Here is a 16,071-nt window from a genome sequence, read left to right as displayed (position 1 = left end):
GAGTCGTAGCTCAGTGGCAGCGCACTCTCTGGGCATGTGCATTGCTCAGGTCTGATCCTGAGCACCACAGAAAGAAAGAAAAAGAAAACTGATGTCAGGTGAAGACATACTTACGGGAGTGGGATAAAGTTAGTAGTGGGACACTAACTTGACAGGTAAGAGGCCTGGATTCAATTGTCAGCACTGCCACAACCAGAACAGCCACATTAGAGTTCTGTTCTGTTTGGTACATACATTTATACTTGCTTACCTTAGAGTTGGCGGTCTTGTTGTGTATCACAGCGTGGCCTTGAGCATTCCTTCATTCCTCCTGCCTCAGGCTGCTCCCGAGTGCTAGGACTGTATTGTGAGCTGCCATAGCTGGCTGCTGTTCCTTCCTGTCATGTTTGATAGATCCCATTGAAGAAGAAGATGCCAGTCTGCTCTTTGGCTCTGTGCAAGAAGTGCTGAAAGCCGCAGTCATGGCTGACGCGGATATTATTTCAGTGACACTGCAGCTATTGATGGACTCGGCCAAGGCCTTCAGTAAGAAGCTGTGGGGCTTAGTCCCCATCGACCTGTATCTTCCAGCACCCCCACTGTATTGCCCCCAGCCAGCTGTTCTTAGTGAGGTAAGCTCAGTGCAGCCTGCTCTCAGTGAAAGCTGATTTTCCTGCATTTCAAAACAATCTGGTAGTAGTGATTATGTTAGAACATAACTATTTACTAAGTGTATTGTCTTAGGTAACATACCAAATAGCTGTGTAAGTAATAGATACTCACTCTGTTGTTCTCAGGAACATGGTGACAATCTACTTTTAAAAGCTGAAAAAGATAATCGCCAAAAGCTGTCTGGAATCCTGCAGCGAGTTCTCTTGCTTTTCCGAGCTGCTCGGTGTTCTTTTCCTGTAGCGCAGTGGTACATCCTGCAGCTGAGGTGGGCAAGAAAAGTCATGCAGAAGGTATGGTGCGTCTGAGCCGTTCAGCACATACACCATGTGCTTTCCTCAGGATCCTGCCCTGAGTCACAATCTCGGGCTTGTTTACAAAAAACAACTCAAGCCAAGTTTTTCTGTCTGAGAGATGAGTCTTTGGGCGAGCTCACTCTAATTGGCAATAGAAAGTGTCACCACGGAGTAAGTTCTTCCAGACTGTTCCTATTCTTCTATCGCACACATCTTGGGGGATTTCCTCTGTTTGGGACTTCCCCTCTCCCACACTCTGGGGAGTTAGGCTCTGTTCCGTGGCAAGGCCGTGGGTTCCAGGCGTGGGCAGGTAAGAGTGAGTCCCTGCCTGTGTGCTGCCAGGCGTGGGCAGGTAAGAGTGAGTCCCTGCCTGTGTGCTGCCAGGCGTGGACAGGTAAGAGTGAGTCCCTGCCTGTGTGCTGCCAGGCGTGGGCAGGTAAGAGTGAGTCCCTGCCTGTGTGCTGCCAGGCGTGGGCAGGTAAGAGTGAGTCCCTGCCTGTGTGCTGCCAGGCGTGGGCAGGTAAGAGTGAGTCCCTGCCTGTGTGCTGCCAAGAGTCTTCTCTGGCTAGAACTTCCTTTGCAGTTTGCTGAGCTGCGCACTTTGATTCTTGGCCTTTCATGCCCTTCCATCCTGACTTGGACTAGCTGAGAGGGTATTGGATACATTTCTTTATACAGTGACGTTGTCCTTATCAGGTATTTTTGAAAATTGGCCTTTTTTTTTTTCTTTTGAGTCAGGACAAAATCTCATTGTATAACCCAGATTAGCCTTTAAGTCCGCCTTGAGTGCTAGGATTCACCTCAGCAGAAATGCACCACCATGCCTGGCCAAAATTAGCTTAAAAAATATTTATATATGTGTGACATATATGTCTGCATGTAGTTTGTGTATGTGATAGCTAGTGAATGCATACCACAGCCTGTGTGTGAAGGCCCAAGGTCACTCGGCTGTCACTCCTCACCTTTCTCCTTATGTCTGACAATTTGCTGCTGCATATGCCAGACCAGGTGGCCTCAATCTCCCAGTGACTCTCCTGTCTCCCCGTCATCTTGCCATGAGAACACTGGGATTTTAAACTCTGTGTCCTGCTTAATTTGGATCCTGGAGATCTGAGCTTAGCTCCAGGCATTCACGTGTCAATTGAGCCATTTCCTCAGCCCGAAATTATTATTTAAATTTTTAAAAAATGATTTATTAAGTATATAGTGTTTTGCCTGCATGTATGTCTGCAGGCCAGAAGAGGGCACCAGATCTCATTATAGAAGGTTGCGCGCTACCATGTGGTTGATGGAAATTGAACTGAAGACCTTTGGAAGAACAAACAGTGCTCTTAACCTCTGAGCCATTTCTCCAGCACCCCCATCCCCGTTACCTTTTGTTTGTTTGTTCTGAGATGATTTCCCTGTGCAGGCCTGGCTGACCTGGTACTTGGAATTAGACCAGTCTAGCCTCTAACTCATAGAGAGCCACCTGTTTTTGCTGCCTGATCACTGAGATGTAAAGGTGTGTACCATGATGACAGGCCAAATAATCTTTTTAAAAAATAATGTATTTAATTGTATTTTCTGTGCATTGGTCTGAAGGTGTCAGAATCCCTGGAACTGGAGTTACAGACAATTGTGAGCCACCATGTGGGTGCTGGGAATTGAACCTGGTCCTTTGGAAAAGCAGACAGTGCTCTTAACTGCTGAGCCATCTCACCAGCCCCCAAATAAGCTTTTTAAATAGAGAATGAGGTGTGAAAATGAGGTGTGCATTGTCATTAGAGTGGACACAAAGAGTAGATGGTAGTTTCCAAAGTCTGGAGAAGGGAAGTTAGAAAGTGGCAATTCCTAATAATGTGTGTGTGTGGTGTGATGAAAATGTTCTTGAATTAGATAGTTATTATTTATAGTTGACTAATTGAATATAGCAAAACCAGATAGGTGGCCATCATTTATAAAAAGATGGTCTTTATGGTCTTTAAATTTTAATCCCAATTAAAAAAAATTACACTGAATTAAATATCTGCACCATATTAGTTTCTGTTTCATTCTAACAAATTGCCAAAATTTTGTGACTTAAAACTTTGCTATCTTATCTCACTGTTTCTGCTCATCAGAAGCCACTTGAGCTAAGCTGCTTCTCCCAGTAAGCCATCAAGGGTAGCAGCAGAGCTGTGCTGCCTTCTAGCGTCCAGACTGTGCAGGTGCTGACAGTTCAGTTTCATGTGGCCATAGGCCTGGGGTTCCCATGTCCTTGCTGGGTCTCCCTCTCAATAACATCCTATTAAAAAAGTATTTGATGGAGGTGCTGCCCTTAGCATGCCTACAGAGCATTTGATTAGATCACATCTTTCTGGAAGTGACAGGTAGAGGGAAGCTGTAAACTTACTGCTCATCTTTTTTCTTGATATCTATAACAGTATTGCTCTTTAAAAATTATAAAAACCAAACAAACCCTTGATAGGTTAAATAAGCAGGTGATTGTCCGGAGCTGCGTCTACGTCTGTGGTCCTTTCTTCATTTAGTTCCATTAGCCTGCTCATGCCGTTCATTTCCTGGGCACTGGTTGTTGATGTCTACCCACTGAAATGCAGAGCTTGACTGTGCTCAGGCTCAGATCTTGAAAGAATTCCTTCTAACTACTGGGTACTTCTCTGTGGCCCCTATGCCTATTTCAGTTTTAAAAGTGAAATAGCTCAAGGAATTTGGGTCAAGTCAGACCCCATTAACTCATCAACTTCTTTTCTAGTCTGACATTTATTGATAGTCCTTATCTAGAGTCATTGTCTCTTAGGAGTTGCCAGTTGATGACCTTCGATTGTTGTCATTTATAGTTTCATCTTTTAAAAATATTTCTTTGTTTATCACACATAGAGTGCTTGGTCTGTATGTGCATCTGAGGCCAGAAGAGGACATGAGATCACATTGTAGATGGTTGTGAGCCATCATGTGGTTGCTGGGAATTGAACTCAGGACCTCTGGGAGAGCAGTCAGTGCTCTAACTTCTGAGCCATCTCTCCAGCCTCTAGATTCATTTAAAAAAAAAAAAGTTACATGTGTAAGTAAAGTTTTTAAAATTTGTTTTAGGTACTGTACTGTTAATTTCAGATGAGATTTGAATATTTTCCTACTCATTACTGTAGGGAAAGACAGAGATGAATATAGGAAAACTGACAAGAGTCTACAGATGGTTTAGCGCCTCTTTATTTTCCAGTAGAGAATATCTTGAGTTAGATTTGTGAACTGAGTCTGAAAATGCAGCTCACTGCAGGGCAGTTTATGCTGTAGCAGAGGACAGTGCTGCTTATGCCGGTGGTTTTAGTGCCTGCCTTGCCTTGTACTTTCCTGTAAAGATTAGTTTTGTTGTTGTTGTTTTGTTTTTGTTTGTTTGTTTGGTTTGTTTTTGAGACAGAGTTTCTCTGTGTAACAGAGCCCTTGGCTGTCCTGGACTGTGTTTGTAGACCAGGCTGGCCTCGAACTCACATAGATCTGCCTGCTTCTGCCTTCCAAGTGCTGGGATTAAAGGCGTGCACCACCACTGCCCAGCTCCTGTAAAGATTGTTTGCTACTAATGATTAACATAGTCTATCTTTTTTTTCAGATTCGAATGAAAGGGTCCCTTCCTTCACTTAGCTCTTTCCCGGAATCCTTACTTGATTACTGTAAAGGAGGGATAGCATTCTTTAGACCTGGAGCAGCTGGAGACCGCAAGCTTGATGACGTTTCCATCACAGCCCTAGGTTTGTCAGAAATGAGCTACTTGGTTAGAACTCAGCTGCATATGAACTGTAGTATGTTTTTACTCGGTCTGGGAAAGTTTCTAAACTATTAACTCTAGTTTGCTCTTTGATATTGTACTTAGGAATTGCACTTGGACATTCTCTGACATGTAAATACAGATGCTTTATATGTATGGTAGTAAATTAAACTTCATTTTAAAAAATTAATTTATTCAGATTACACCTCAATTGTTATCCCATCACTTGTATCCTCCCGTTCCTCCCTCCCTCCCACTTTCCCCCCTATTCCCCTCCACTAGGTCTATGACCGAGGGGGACCTCCTTCCCCACTATATGGTCATAGGCTATCAAGTCTCATCTTGGTAGCCTGCTTATTCTTTCTTTGAGTGTGACCAGGGCTCCCCACCCAGAGGAGGTGGTCAAATATGGAGCACCAGAGTTAATTGTGACACTTAGGACACTGTTGTTGCTTCCTTGTTTAAATTTGGAGTTTCACCACTCAAGAACACCTTCCTTGTAGTCATTCCTTTGCAGTGAGGATGCACTTATGCCATACTGTTAAGTGGGCAGGCTTTGGACCTGTCTGTATAGATGAACCAACTTTGTTTCCTGTTTTTATGATTTACCCTACCTAGGCTTTTTTCATACATTATTATGAATTAATTTTGATGGCTTTTATTAGCAAGCTTTACATTGCCTCTGACATAAACAGTTTTGATTTGTATCTTGTAAAGTTTCCTTAGAGTCTCAGAAGTGGAATTTCTGAGTTAATGAATTTAATTAAAATTTTTTTTATTTTTTACATAGACATTTATATTATTATACATACATATAATAAACTACCTTCAGCGAGAAGAACCATAAAAAAATCAGGAATTATATAAATGTTACATTCTTAGTGTTTTGGCTATTGAATTTAGTCGTTTCTTACCTCTTGAAACAGTATGCCAAAATTTATTTGATGCCAAAAAAGTATCAGCTTTATGTTCATGTGCCCTTGTTTTTGAGGTAGCAGCTCCCTGAGATAGTTTTGTTTTGATATATCTTTATTTGGCTTTATGTTTTGAGATAGTTTCTCATGCTCTATAACCCAGGCTAGCTGAGCTCATGATCCTCACAGCTTAGCCTTCTGAAAGCCAGTGTTACACATGTGTACATTATGCCAAGCAAGTGAAGATGCCTCTTATGACTAACTGTCCAATGAGTTCTTCATTTGCATTTTCTTTTAAACATTGATTTCCAATTCATAATTTATGTGCAGTTATATGTATGACAGGCCCAAAAGACAGAGACAGACAGAGAGGGAGGGAGAGAAAAAGTGTGAGTGAGTGCGTGTGTGTGTGTGTGTGTGTGTGTGTGTGTGTGTGTGTGTGTGTGTTTGTTTTGCAGCATTAGGAGTCAGACCCAGGGCCAGGTCTGAATAACAGAACCATGCCCTTAGGCATGTGCAATGGCTCATTCAGGTAAAGGTGCTTACGGCCCTGCCTAAAAACCTAAATTCAATCCCTTAAACCCACATAGTAGAAAGAGAACTAACCTCCACATGAAAGTCTGTCGGGCGTGCACAACTGTACAAACACACACAAGCACATACACACATAAACATAAAATTTTTTTAAAAATTAATATTGGAATTTGGTTTTAGTATTTAAAAGACTGAGCAGTACCAAGGCAGGTGGATTTCTAGAGTTTGAGATCAGCTTGATTTGCATAGTGAGTTTCAGGGCAGCCAGGGCTACATAGTGAGACCCTGCCTTGAAAAAAAAAGTTTAAGTAAAAATGCATATTAGTAAGTAACTTTCAGGTTTGCAGCTCAGATTTTTATCTGCCAAGTATCAAGTCCTGGGTTGAATTCCCAGTGGTATACAAATAAGTGATATTTTGATTGATACACAGTATGGACTATGTTTTGGAATTGAAAAATATTTATAATATACTATAAATTTATAAGGCAAGTCAATTAGAAGTAAATAGATTAAGTAATTCTGTAAATGTGTTTTCGTATCTTACAACTGATATTTAGAAAATATTCTAGCGTAATATATATATTAAAATTCTGGCCGGGCGTGGTGGCACACGCCTTTAATCCCAGCACTCAGGAGGCAGAGGCAGGCGGATCGCTGTGAGTTCGAGGCCAGCCTGGTCTACAAAGCGAGTCCAGGACAGCCAAGGCTACATAGAGAAACCCTGTCTTGAAAAACAAAACAAAACAAAACAAAAAAATTCTGAAAGGATCTTCATGACTTATATAAGATGCTTACAATGAGTACATTTTTGGTTTTCATGTTTTGGCCAATGCATATGTGTATCTGTGTGTGTGTGTGTGTGTGTGTGTGTGTGTGTGTGTGTCTGTGTGTGTGTGTGTCTGTGTGTGTATACACACAATGTGTATATGTGTGGAAGCCAGAGGTTGACATTAGGTATCTTTCTTGGTCATTGTCCACCTCATACATAGAGGTGCCTCAGTTGATGTCATTCAATGTGTTAGTCTACGTACTCTGGGGACCCTCCCCTCCCCCACCTCCTAAGTGCCAGCATTACAGTGGGCTGCCACAGCTGCCCAGAATCTGCAGGAGTGCTGGGGGCCCCATTCTGATGCCCAGACTCGCACAGCAGCAAGCGCTTGACTCACTGAGCTACCTACCCAGCCCCCACACTTTTCTTTTGTAATCAGCAGAATAAAGACATGTATTTTGAAAAGAAATTACCTGTGGATGTGCAACTCACACATTCTCTTTTTACATTTGTGTTTTTAGGTTGCTTCAGAGAACTTTGTGCTTTGTGTTGGATGTTGCATATCCGTGATAAGTTATCGCACAGTTGCAGACAGTATCAGAAAGCAAGAGAAAATGTGAAGGTAGAAAAGGTATTTATCAGCTCAAGAATAGAATAAACAGTGCTTGGGAAATCATTGATTAGTAGAAGAGTTTACTGTTTGTAGTATGGTGTTCTTCTGAACTTATTCCGGTTTGTCTGTTTAACTGAAAAGACAATCTTCTTCATATCCACATAGGACCTTGAAGTGGAGTTTGATTCTTCTGTGGTTGAGCACTGTTTTCAAACGCTGGAATGGGCCTGTAGAATGCTACCTTTCTCTCGGTTTTTTAATATGGAAGAACTTATTCAGGATATAATTTTGAGCCTTATTGGAGAACTGCCTCCAGTCAGAAAGGTAATATGATTGTTGGTAAAAATAAACTAAATCTGAAAAATAGGCCCTAGTGTATTTTGCTGTTTTAGTCAGGAATGATGTTGCCTTTTCCTGTCTGACCAATTGCACATGGCATAATATCCTCCATTTCAGAAAGACAGATGCTGTGTGATCTCACCTGGACCCATAAAGCTCACTGAAGCTGAGAGCACAGTGCTAGTCACAGGGCTAGGGACGTGCTTCGAGAAGGGAGGTGTTAGAAGTACGGTAGAGATGGGGTCACATCACCCTCTGTAAGTCATCCTCTTCTTAAGCCTCCAGTATCTTCTCTGTGTCTTGGGACAGTTTCCAGAGCTCTTTGAGGATAATGGATTGGTCTCTTTCAGATCCATTTCACTGTAATTTTTTTTTCCACAGGAGATACTTTTTTATGGAGAAAAATTAACTATTGTTTTTTAAGGTGGGGGTAAGGGTTGGGAGACATTGACTAAAGCATGCAGACTTGCACTCATAAGATAAATTAGTTCTAGGAGCTGGTGTACAGCATGGTGACTATAGTTAATGGTATGCTTTGGTTTACTTGAAATTTGATGAAGGAGGTGGATCTTTGTTGTTGTTGTTGGTGGTGGTGGTTTTTCAAGACAGGGTTTCTCTGTGTAGCCTTGGCTGTCCTGGACTCACTTTGTAGGCCAGGCTGGCCTCGAACTCACAGAGATCCACCTGCCCCTGCCTCCCCGAGTGCTGGGCTTACAGTCTGTGCCACTGCTCCTGGCTATAAAGTGTTCTTTTTTTTTTTTTTAAAGATTTATTTATTTTATTTATTGCATATGAGTACTTTATGTGCAGAAGAGGGTATCAGATTACATTATAGATGGTTGTGAGCCACCATGTGGTTGCTGGGAATTGAACTCAGGACCTCTGGAAGAGCAGGCGGCACTCTTAACCACTGAGCCGTCTCTCCAGCCCCTATAAAGTGTTCTTACCTGTATCTGTACACATACAGTGATTACTATGATTGGTGATTGATATGCTAATTTGGCTGAGATAGTCAGCATAAATCATAGATCATCACATCTTCTACCTTGAATATACATAATTTTACCAAATATTTTAAAGTACAATAAAAAAGGAAGAAAGAAAATTGATGGTGATTTCTAGTAGCTTGCCTAAACAACAAAAAATTATTAAGTAGACATTTATGTTCCAACTTAAAGTATGTGAAGAATTAAAAAGAAAGAGAAAAAGACTAATGTTGATCTTAAAATGTTGATTTTTTTTTTCCTGAAGGTAGCAGAAATTTTTGTGAAAGCATTTCCCAATCCCGAGGCTATAAGAGTTCCTTTAAGAGAAAAGTACCACTCTCTGCATCAGAGACTCAGACGCGGTGTTGTGACAGGTATTTGCTATTTCTCTCACGTTTAGTGCTTACACTGTTGAAGATGCTCTGTTGTATTTGCGTGTGTGCCATGTGTGTGCTCCTGCCTTCGGAGACTTCAGTTCCCCTGGAACTGGAGGTAACTGAACTGCCTGGTGTGCATGCTGAGAACTGAACCCTGTCCTTTGGAAGAACATCAAGTGCGTTTAACTGTTGTGCCATCTCTCCAGCCCCAAGATGCTCTTGTTTTGAAAGTGTCTGTTGTCTGCCACCTAGGTATCTGAATTTCTGCCCCTCCTTAAAGATAACGAGTGAGAAAGTGGCTGGGCACGATGGTGCGCCTTTAATGCTAGCACTCTGAGGCAGAGGCAGGCAGATCTTTGTGTTTGAGGCCAGCCTGTCTACAAAGGGAGGCCCAGGACTACAAGAGAAACTCTGTCTCGAAAAACCAAAGGGAAAAAAAGAGAGCGGGGGGTGGGGGGGGTGGGGGGGGTGGGGTGTTGTAGAGAAAGTGGATGCAGGACCCCATTGCAGAACTAGTTGCATTGGTTTGGAACTAGAAGGAGCCTATTTCTCCTCATAGCCTGGTCAGTAACAGTGTCTTAAGCAAGTTGCTCAGTTTCTTTGAGCCATTTCTCTAAAAAGGCCTCCTTTCCTTATTTATAAGTAAAATGGCTATTTTGTTACCTAATTGATCAATATGTATTGAGAGAGGATTAGATAGAGATGGATATAAAATGGAGAGTCTGGGGTGTCTTGTGGGGAGGGTCATTGTGCCCATGCTTTCAAAATCGCCCTGGTCAACACAGAAAGCTTTTGCCTCAATAAGGAAATAAAATAGAGCATGTGGTCTTTACGTATTTCATATACCTATTGAAAACTCTTAGTTTTCCTCTTTGTGTAAAGTTACTTATGTTTTTTATCTTGTACATTCAAGATGGCCTTGTAGATTTTTTTTATTTTGGCAAAATGTATAGAAATAAAACCTGCCGTTTTCCTTCTTTCTTTCCTTTTTTGATGGTGTAGAACAGACCTTAGGCCTCTTGGTTTCTTGCTCGTGCCTTACCACCAAACCACACCAGCCACGGAGGACCCTAAAGTGGCTTTCCCTTTTTCTTTTTTGGAAATACAACTGGCTTCTTGTACAACTTGGCCTTCTTGAGTTGTGCACTGCACAGTTATACTTGTATATTTCCTGATATTTCTTTTTACCTTCTAAAATAATTCTCTTTCTGTATTAATAATGCTTAAATTTTTAAGACAATTTTGAAAACTTTGCTATTCTCATTACTTATAGTAAGAAAGCTTTAATTTTTGCTAAAAATACTCTGACTTTCTTTTTTCCCATTCAGTGGGATTAGAAAATAATCTTTGTCATTCTTTATTTGTAATTTATATCTTTTTAAAGAAAATGATACATTTTTATTTGCTCATTTCTTGCATTGAAGTACTTTTCAGTGACATCGCTGGCCTGAGATTCTTTACTGTAGTCCTTACCTACTGTACAGTTGCAACCAGTCAGCTTGTGGGGCTTTTTTTTCCAAACCAGTTTTTCAGAGACCTACCCACTCCCTTAGTTCCTCTTTGTCATCAGCCTTGATGAGGTTGACTTTGGTGCTCTGTGCAGAGGGCCTTGGCTGTCTTCACAGAGTAGCTTCTCACAGAGGGATGCAAGCACACAAAGATGGCCTTGATGCCTGTCTAAGGCTTTGGCAGCCTCATGAGTTAGGACATCAAGGTGAAGAAGTTCTTCAGAACCTATTTTAGAAAGCCATATTAGCACCCACTACCTGCATCATCAATACCTCCTTTGATTGAACTTAAGTTGGAAGTGGCGAGTCTGATCTCAAAATGGAAGACCATGATCCAAAGGCACCAGAGCAGCTGAGGAAGCTGTTTGTTGGTGGTCTGAGCTTGGAAACCACAGATGACCGCTTAAGAGCATTTTGAGAAAAGGGGTGCACATACAGACTGTGGTAATGAGAGCCCCAAACAAAAGGTTCCAGGGGCTTTGGTGTTGTGACCCACTCTTGTGTTGAAGAGGTGGATGCTGCCATGTGTGCTCAGCCACTCAAGGTTGATGGGCATGTAGTGGAACCAACGAGAATGTTTCTAGAAAGGATTCTATTAAGCCCGGTGCCCAGTTAATGGTGAAGAACATTTTTGTTGGTGGCATTAAAGAAGATACAGAAGAGTATAACCTGAGAGACTACTGTGAAAAGTGTGGCAGGATTGAAACCATAGAAGTTATGGAAGGCAGACAGAGTGGAAAAAGGAGAGGATTTGCTTTTGTAATTTTTGATGATCATGACACAATTGATATAATTGCTATTCAGAAATACCACACTATTAATGGGCATAATTGTGAAGTGAAAAAGGCTCTTTCTAAACAAGAGATGCAGTCCGCTGGATCACAGAGAGGTCGTGGAGGTGGATCTGGCAACTTTATGGGTAGTGGTGGAAACTGGTGGTAGAGGAGGCTGTGGTGGAGGTGGTGGCAGCAGAGGCAGTGATGGAGGTGGTGATGGTGGATATAATGGTTTGGAGGTGACGGTGGCAACTGTGGTGGAGGTCCTGGTTACAGTAGTAGAGGAGGCTATGTGGTGGACCAGGATATGGAAACCAAGGTGGTGGATATGGTGGAGGAGGAGGAAGATAGGATGGTAACAGTGATGGAGGAAATTTTGGTGGAGGTATCTGTGGTGGTGGTGAGAACCATAATGACTTTGGACATTATAGTGGACAACAAAAATCAAATTATGGACCCATGAAGGTGCAGGGAGTTTGGGTGGAAGAAGGTCGGGCAGTTCCTATAGTGCTGCCTGTGGATCTGGTGGTGGAAGTGGTGGATAGAGTAGCAGGTTTAAAAAAAAGAAAAGAAAAACAGCAGAGAAAAACCACAGTTCTTAGCAGGAGAGACAGCGAGGAGCTGTCAGGAAAGCTGCAGGTTGCTTTGAGACAGTCATCCCAGGTGCATTAGAGGAGCTGTAAAGATCTGCCCCAGAAGGAACGATGATCCACAGTCAGAGAAGTCACTGCAGCTTAAACAGGAAACCCTTGTTCAGGACGTCACAGCCACAGTTTGCAACAAGGGCCGCTGTTGATGAATGCAGTGCAGTGTCGATTAGATGGACATTCCTGAGGACTTTTATCTGTTTTAGCTTTGTCTTTTTCTTTTCATTACATCAGGTAATAGTAATTTACATTACATTATAAATTGTGGTAGTGGTACCAGGAATGAAAATTTTAAGGCATTTTTAACTTTTCAAAAAAAAAAAAAAAAAAAGAAAGGAAGGAAGGAAGGAAGGAAGGAAGGATTACCTCTTCAGCTGTGATAGGCTTTGTTTTTTGGTTTTGGTTTGTTTTGTTTTTTGGTTGGTTTTGAAATATCTTCTAATCCTCCTACCTCAGCCTCCTGAGTTGGTTGGCATATGATGTGCAGGTGCACATTTCCTTGCCTGGCCTACCCCCAAATTATTTTCCCTTGGGATCCACTTCTTTTAAAGGGGGAGGGAGGGAATCTGGGTTCTTCGCCTTTTATGTTCCTTAGTGGACCTTATTCGGCTTGTGCACTTCTGGAAAGGGTCGTAGCTTTCTAACAAATACTGAAGAAAACATAACCTGAGAAAAAGTGGAAATAAACCTTAGTAATTAGTTTGATTCCAGGCAGAATTAGGTCCCTCTCTTTTCTCTCTTCTGTGACACAGCCTTCCTATGCAGGCATGCAAGGTCTGGAACTTAGCGTGTAGTGTAGACAAGGCTGGCCAGAACCCGTGCTGATCCTCCTGACTCCGCCCCCGAGCGCTGTCATCAGGCATTACTACTACGCCTGCCTTAGCTCTTGAGTGAAACATTTCTGTGAACCATAAGGTCTTTGTTTTTCCCCACCTAGGTCCTCAGACTGAAGAACTGATGTCTGTGGTCATGCATTCTGCCCAAAAAGTGAGGCTGAAAGCCCTAAAACGTGTGCAGAGGAACATAGGCACTTTTGAACTGAATCTATGGGAGCCAGATGAAGAAGAAAAGCCAGCTGCTGCTCCAGCTTCTGACAGGGTTTCCCTGGGGACCAGTGTGAGTAGAAGCACACTCACAGAACTGGGCAGCTCTCTGCTACACAGCGATGCAGATACATTCTCTGAAACCTTGTCTTTTGAAGAAAAAACTTGGATCCACTTCTATCAAAGGTACATGTGGGCGCTCCTAATATAAGTACCTACTTCCTTCAGAAGAGTACAAGCGATGAGCTGATTTCTAATCCCAAAATCCTCAGCAATATAAAAAGTAAGCCAGGTGGTGGTGGCGCATGCCTTTAATCCCAGTTCTTGGGAGGCAGAGGCAGGTGGATCACTGTGAGTTCGAGGCCGGCCTGATCTACAAAGCAAGTCCAGGACAGCCAAGGCTACACAGAGAAACCCTGTCTCTAAAAACCAAAAAAAAAAAAAAAAAAAAAAAAAAAAAAAAAAAAAAGTGCAAACCTCTGTACTCACAAGAGCATTACAAGTTTATAAATTTGAAAATTCATTGTTAATATTACTGAAATTGTGGAATGATTTTGACATCTGAGCCAACAATGAGACGAGTAGACAAAATTCAGTGTAGGGCTTTGAGGTTTTTATTTTGTTTATTTTCCAAATAATCTTCAGGGTTGTTTTTTTTTTGTGTGTGTGTGTGTGTGTGTGTGTGGTGTTGTTTCTTTTTATTTTGAGGCAAGATCTTATTATGTATCCCTAGCAGGCCTAAAACTCAGAGCTTTGCCTGCCTTTGCATCCTGAGTGCTGGGAGTAAGGGTCTGTGCCCGCGTGCCCAGCTTAATCTTTAGAGTTAAAGTTGAGCATACTTAATTTGAAAACCTAAAATATTCAGCTTTAAAATCCAATTAAATACTGAAAGTTGAAAATTCATACTTGATTTTCTATGAGAGATCAACGATAAAATGGAAGCACACTAAAAATACTGCATACACTTTTCTTTAGGCCGCTAGTTTAAGAATCCTGGGATTAGTTGAAGCATAGATGACTCTTGTTTGTTTTGTTCTTGGTGCTGGAGCTAGAACCCAGGCCCTACACACTGCAGACACTGTTACATGGCTCAGCTACCATACTTTGGCCTTATCCCCAAGATGTCTTATTATGTATATGCAAATATCAGCCCTCCTCCCCCACCAGTAACAAAACCCATCCAGATTCAAAATACTTCTGGCTCCAAAATTTCCAAACAATGGCTTTGAACCTGTTTGAAGTGACTGGGTTAGCCATATTATGTTTGAGGACCCAAAGGAAGAAGCTTGCATGCTCATCTTTAGAACTCTTAATTTGTTGACATTCTTACTTGTTGTATAAACCTATGATTTAAGCTCTTGGGTTTTGTTGTTTTGATTAAAATTCTAGTAACTACAATGCAATATGTCCTCTTGTGACTTAAAAACTATATAATCAGGCTGGAGAGATGGCTCAGTGGTTAAGGGTACTGACTGCTCTTCCTGAGGTCCTGGGTTCAAATCCGAGCACCTACATGGGTCAGTAATTCTAAGATCTGACACTCACATAGGCATACATGCAGGTCACACCAGGACACATAAAATAAATTTTATACTCTAAACGTGCTTGAACCATATCTAATAACATTTTAATAGCATGCTTGTTTAACAAAACAGCTGTGCTTAAATACATAGGCATCTCTTGCCAGCTGCTTCTGTGCATTCTGGGGAAGAAGGCATGCGTTAGCCTGGGCCCGGGTACTTCACAACGTTTCTCTTACTTTGGGAGCTGAGACTCTATCTGTGTTCTACCCTAGCAACTGTGTTGAAAAGAGGCACTTGAGAGCAAATGTGGCCAACCGCTAAGGCGCCTGCCAACAGGGTTTTTATAGCAGCTATTTATTCTCATGGTCGTAGTTTGAAAAGACTCAAGCATTTGTGTAGGAGAACTCAAAGACTTTTACTACTTGTTTCCACTGTACACGAGGGGGCTAGAGAAGCGGTGGAAACAGAACCCCGGAACACTAAGTGCATATTGGTGGCTTCTGACTTTTTTTTTTTAAGATTTATTTATTTATTATTATGTATATAGTGCTCTGCCTGCACATGGACCTGCAGGCCAGAGGAGGGCATCAGATCACATTATAGATGGTTGTGAGCCACCATGTGGTTTCTGGGGAATTGAACTCAGGATCTCTGGAAGAGCAGTCAGTGCCCTTAACTTCTGAGCCATCTCTCCAGCCCCCTGATTTTTTTTGTTGACTTTAATTTTCTAAATTTTTATATTAGAGGGCCATTTAAACCTTCAGAGTGGACATTCATGTGTTTTATTTTTATATTTATTTGTGTGTGTCTGTGTATTTGTGTGCCTGTGTGGTGTATGGGGGATAGGTACATTCCATGGCATTTTTGTGGAAGTCAGAGGACAATTTCAGAGACTTGGTTTTCTCCTTCTAGTGTGGATTCCAGGTATTGAACTCAGGTCCTAAGGCTTGTCAGCAGGTGCCTTTACCTTCTGAGTCATCTTGCTAGACCTCTTGTTCTTTTTCTATAGTGAACTTTATGTGAACACATTTTTCATTTCTTTTAATGCCTAGTTTCCCTTTGCACATGGTCCTTTTAAAATATTTATTTTTACTTCTATGTGTATCTACATATGATACACATAGTGTATGCCACAGGTGCGTGCCTTGTTCCTGTGGAGATAGGAGGACATTTGTTCTCCTAGAACTGAAATTACAAATAGTTTGAACTGCCTGGTGTGGGTGTTAGGAGCCAAACCCAGGTCCTCTGGCCGAGCAGCAGGTGCTCTTAACTGCTGAGCCAGCTCTCCAGCCCCCCCCCCCCCATATTTTCAATCTTCTAGGATAGTGTGCTTCTTAGAGATCGTGTAGTTCATC

The 16,071-nt window shown here is 41.9% G+C and overlaps 1 protein-coding gene and 1 pseudogene across 11 annotated transcripts in view; both read left to right on the top strand.

The window, feature by feature from the left end:
• The window catches only part of CPLANE1 (ciliogenesis and planar polarity effector complex subunit 1), a 90,503-nt gene that overhangs the window by 28,362 nt on the left and 46,070 nt on the right, over positions 1-16,071 (top strand). For all 10 annotated transcript variants that reach the window (XR_014779548.1, XM_084783526.1, XM_084783527.1 and 7 more), the window contains 7 exons: positions 394-611; positions 777-941; positions 4,531-4,669; positions 7,426-7,535; positions 7,683-7,841; positions 9,108-9,216; positions 13,088-13,379. Coding sequence is in view for 9 of the 10 variants with exons in the window: in XM_084783526.1 (XP_084639652.1) it covers positions 394-611; positions 777-941; positions 4,531-4,669; positions 7,426-7,535; positions 7,683-7,841; positions 9,108-9,216; positions 13,088-13,379 (1,192 nt within the window). In the remaining variant the exon portion in view is untranslated. The remainder of the gene's footprint in view (positions 1-393; positions 612-776; positions 942-4,530; positions 4,670-7,425; positions 7,536-7,682; positions 7,842-9,107; positions 9,217-13,087; positions 13,380-16,071) is intronic.
• On the top strand, positions 11,047-12,332 carry LOC311598483 (heterogeneous nuclear ribonucleoprotein A3-like; annotated as a pseudogene). The gene has a single exon. The product of its transcript is annotated as a heterogeneous nuclear ribonucleoprotein A3-like (transcript).

This window comes from Acomys minous (assembly GCF_964271855.1).
Source record: "Acomys minous genome assembly, chromosome: 5".
Classification (NCBI taxonomy): domain Eukaryota; kingdom Metazoa; phylum Chordata; class Mammalia; order Rodentia; family Muridae; genus Acomys; species Acomys minous.
Note: the sequence above shows the minus strand (reverse complement) of the source record. Positions and strands in the feature narration are given on the sequence as shown.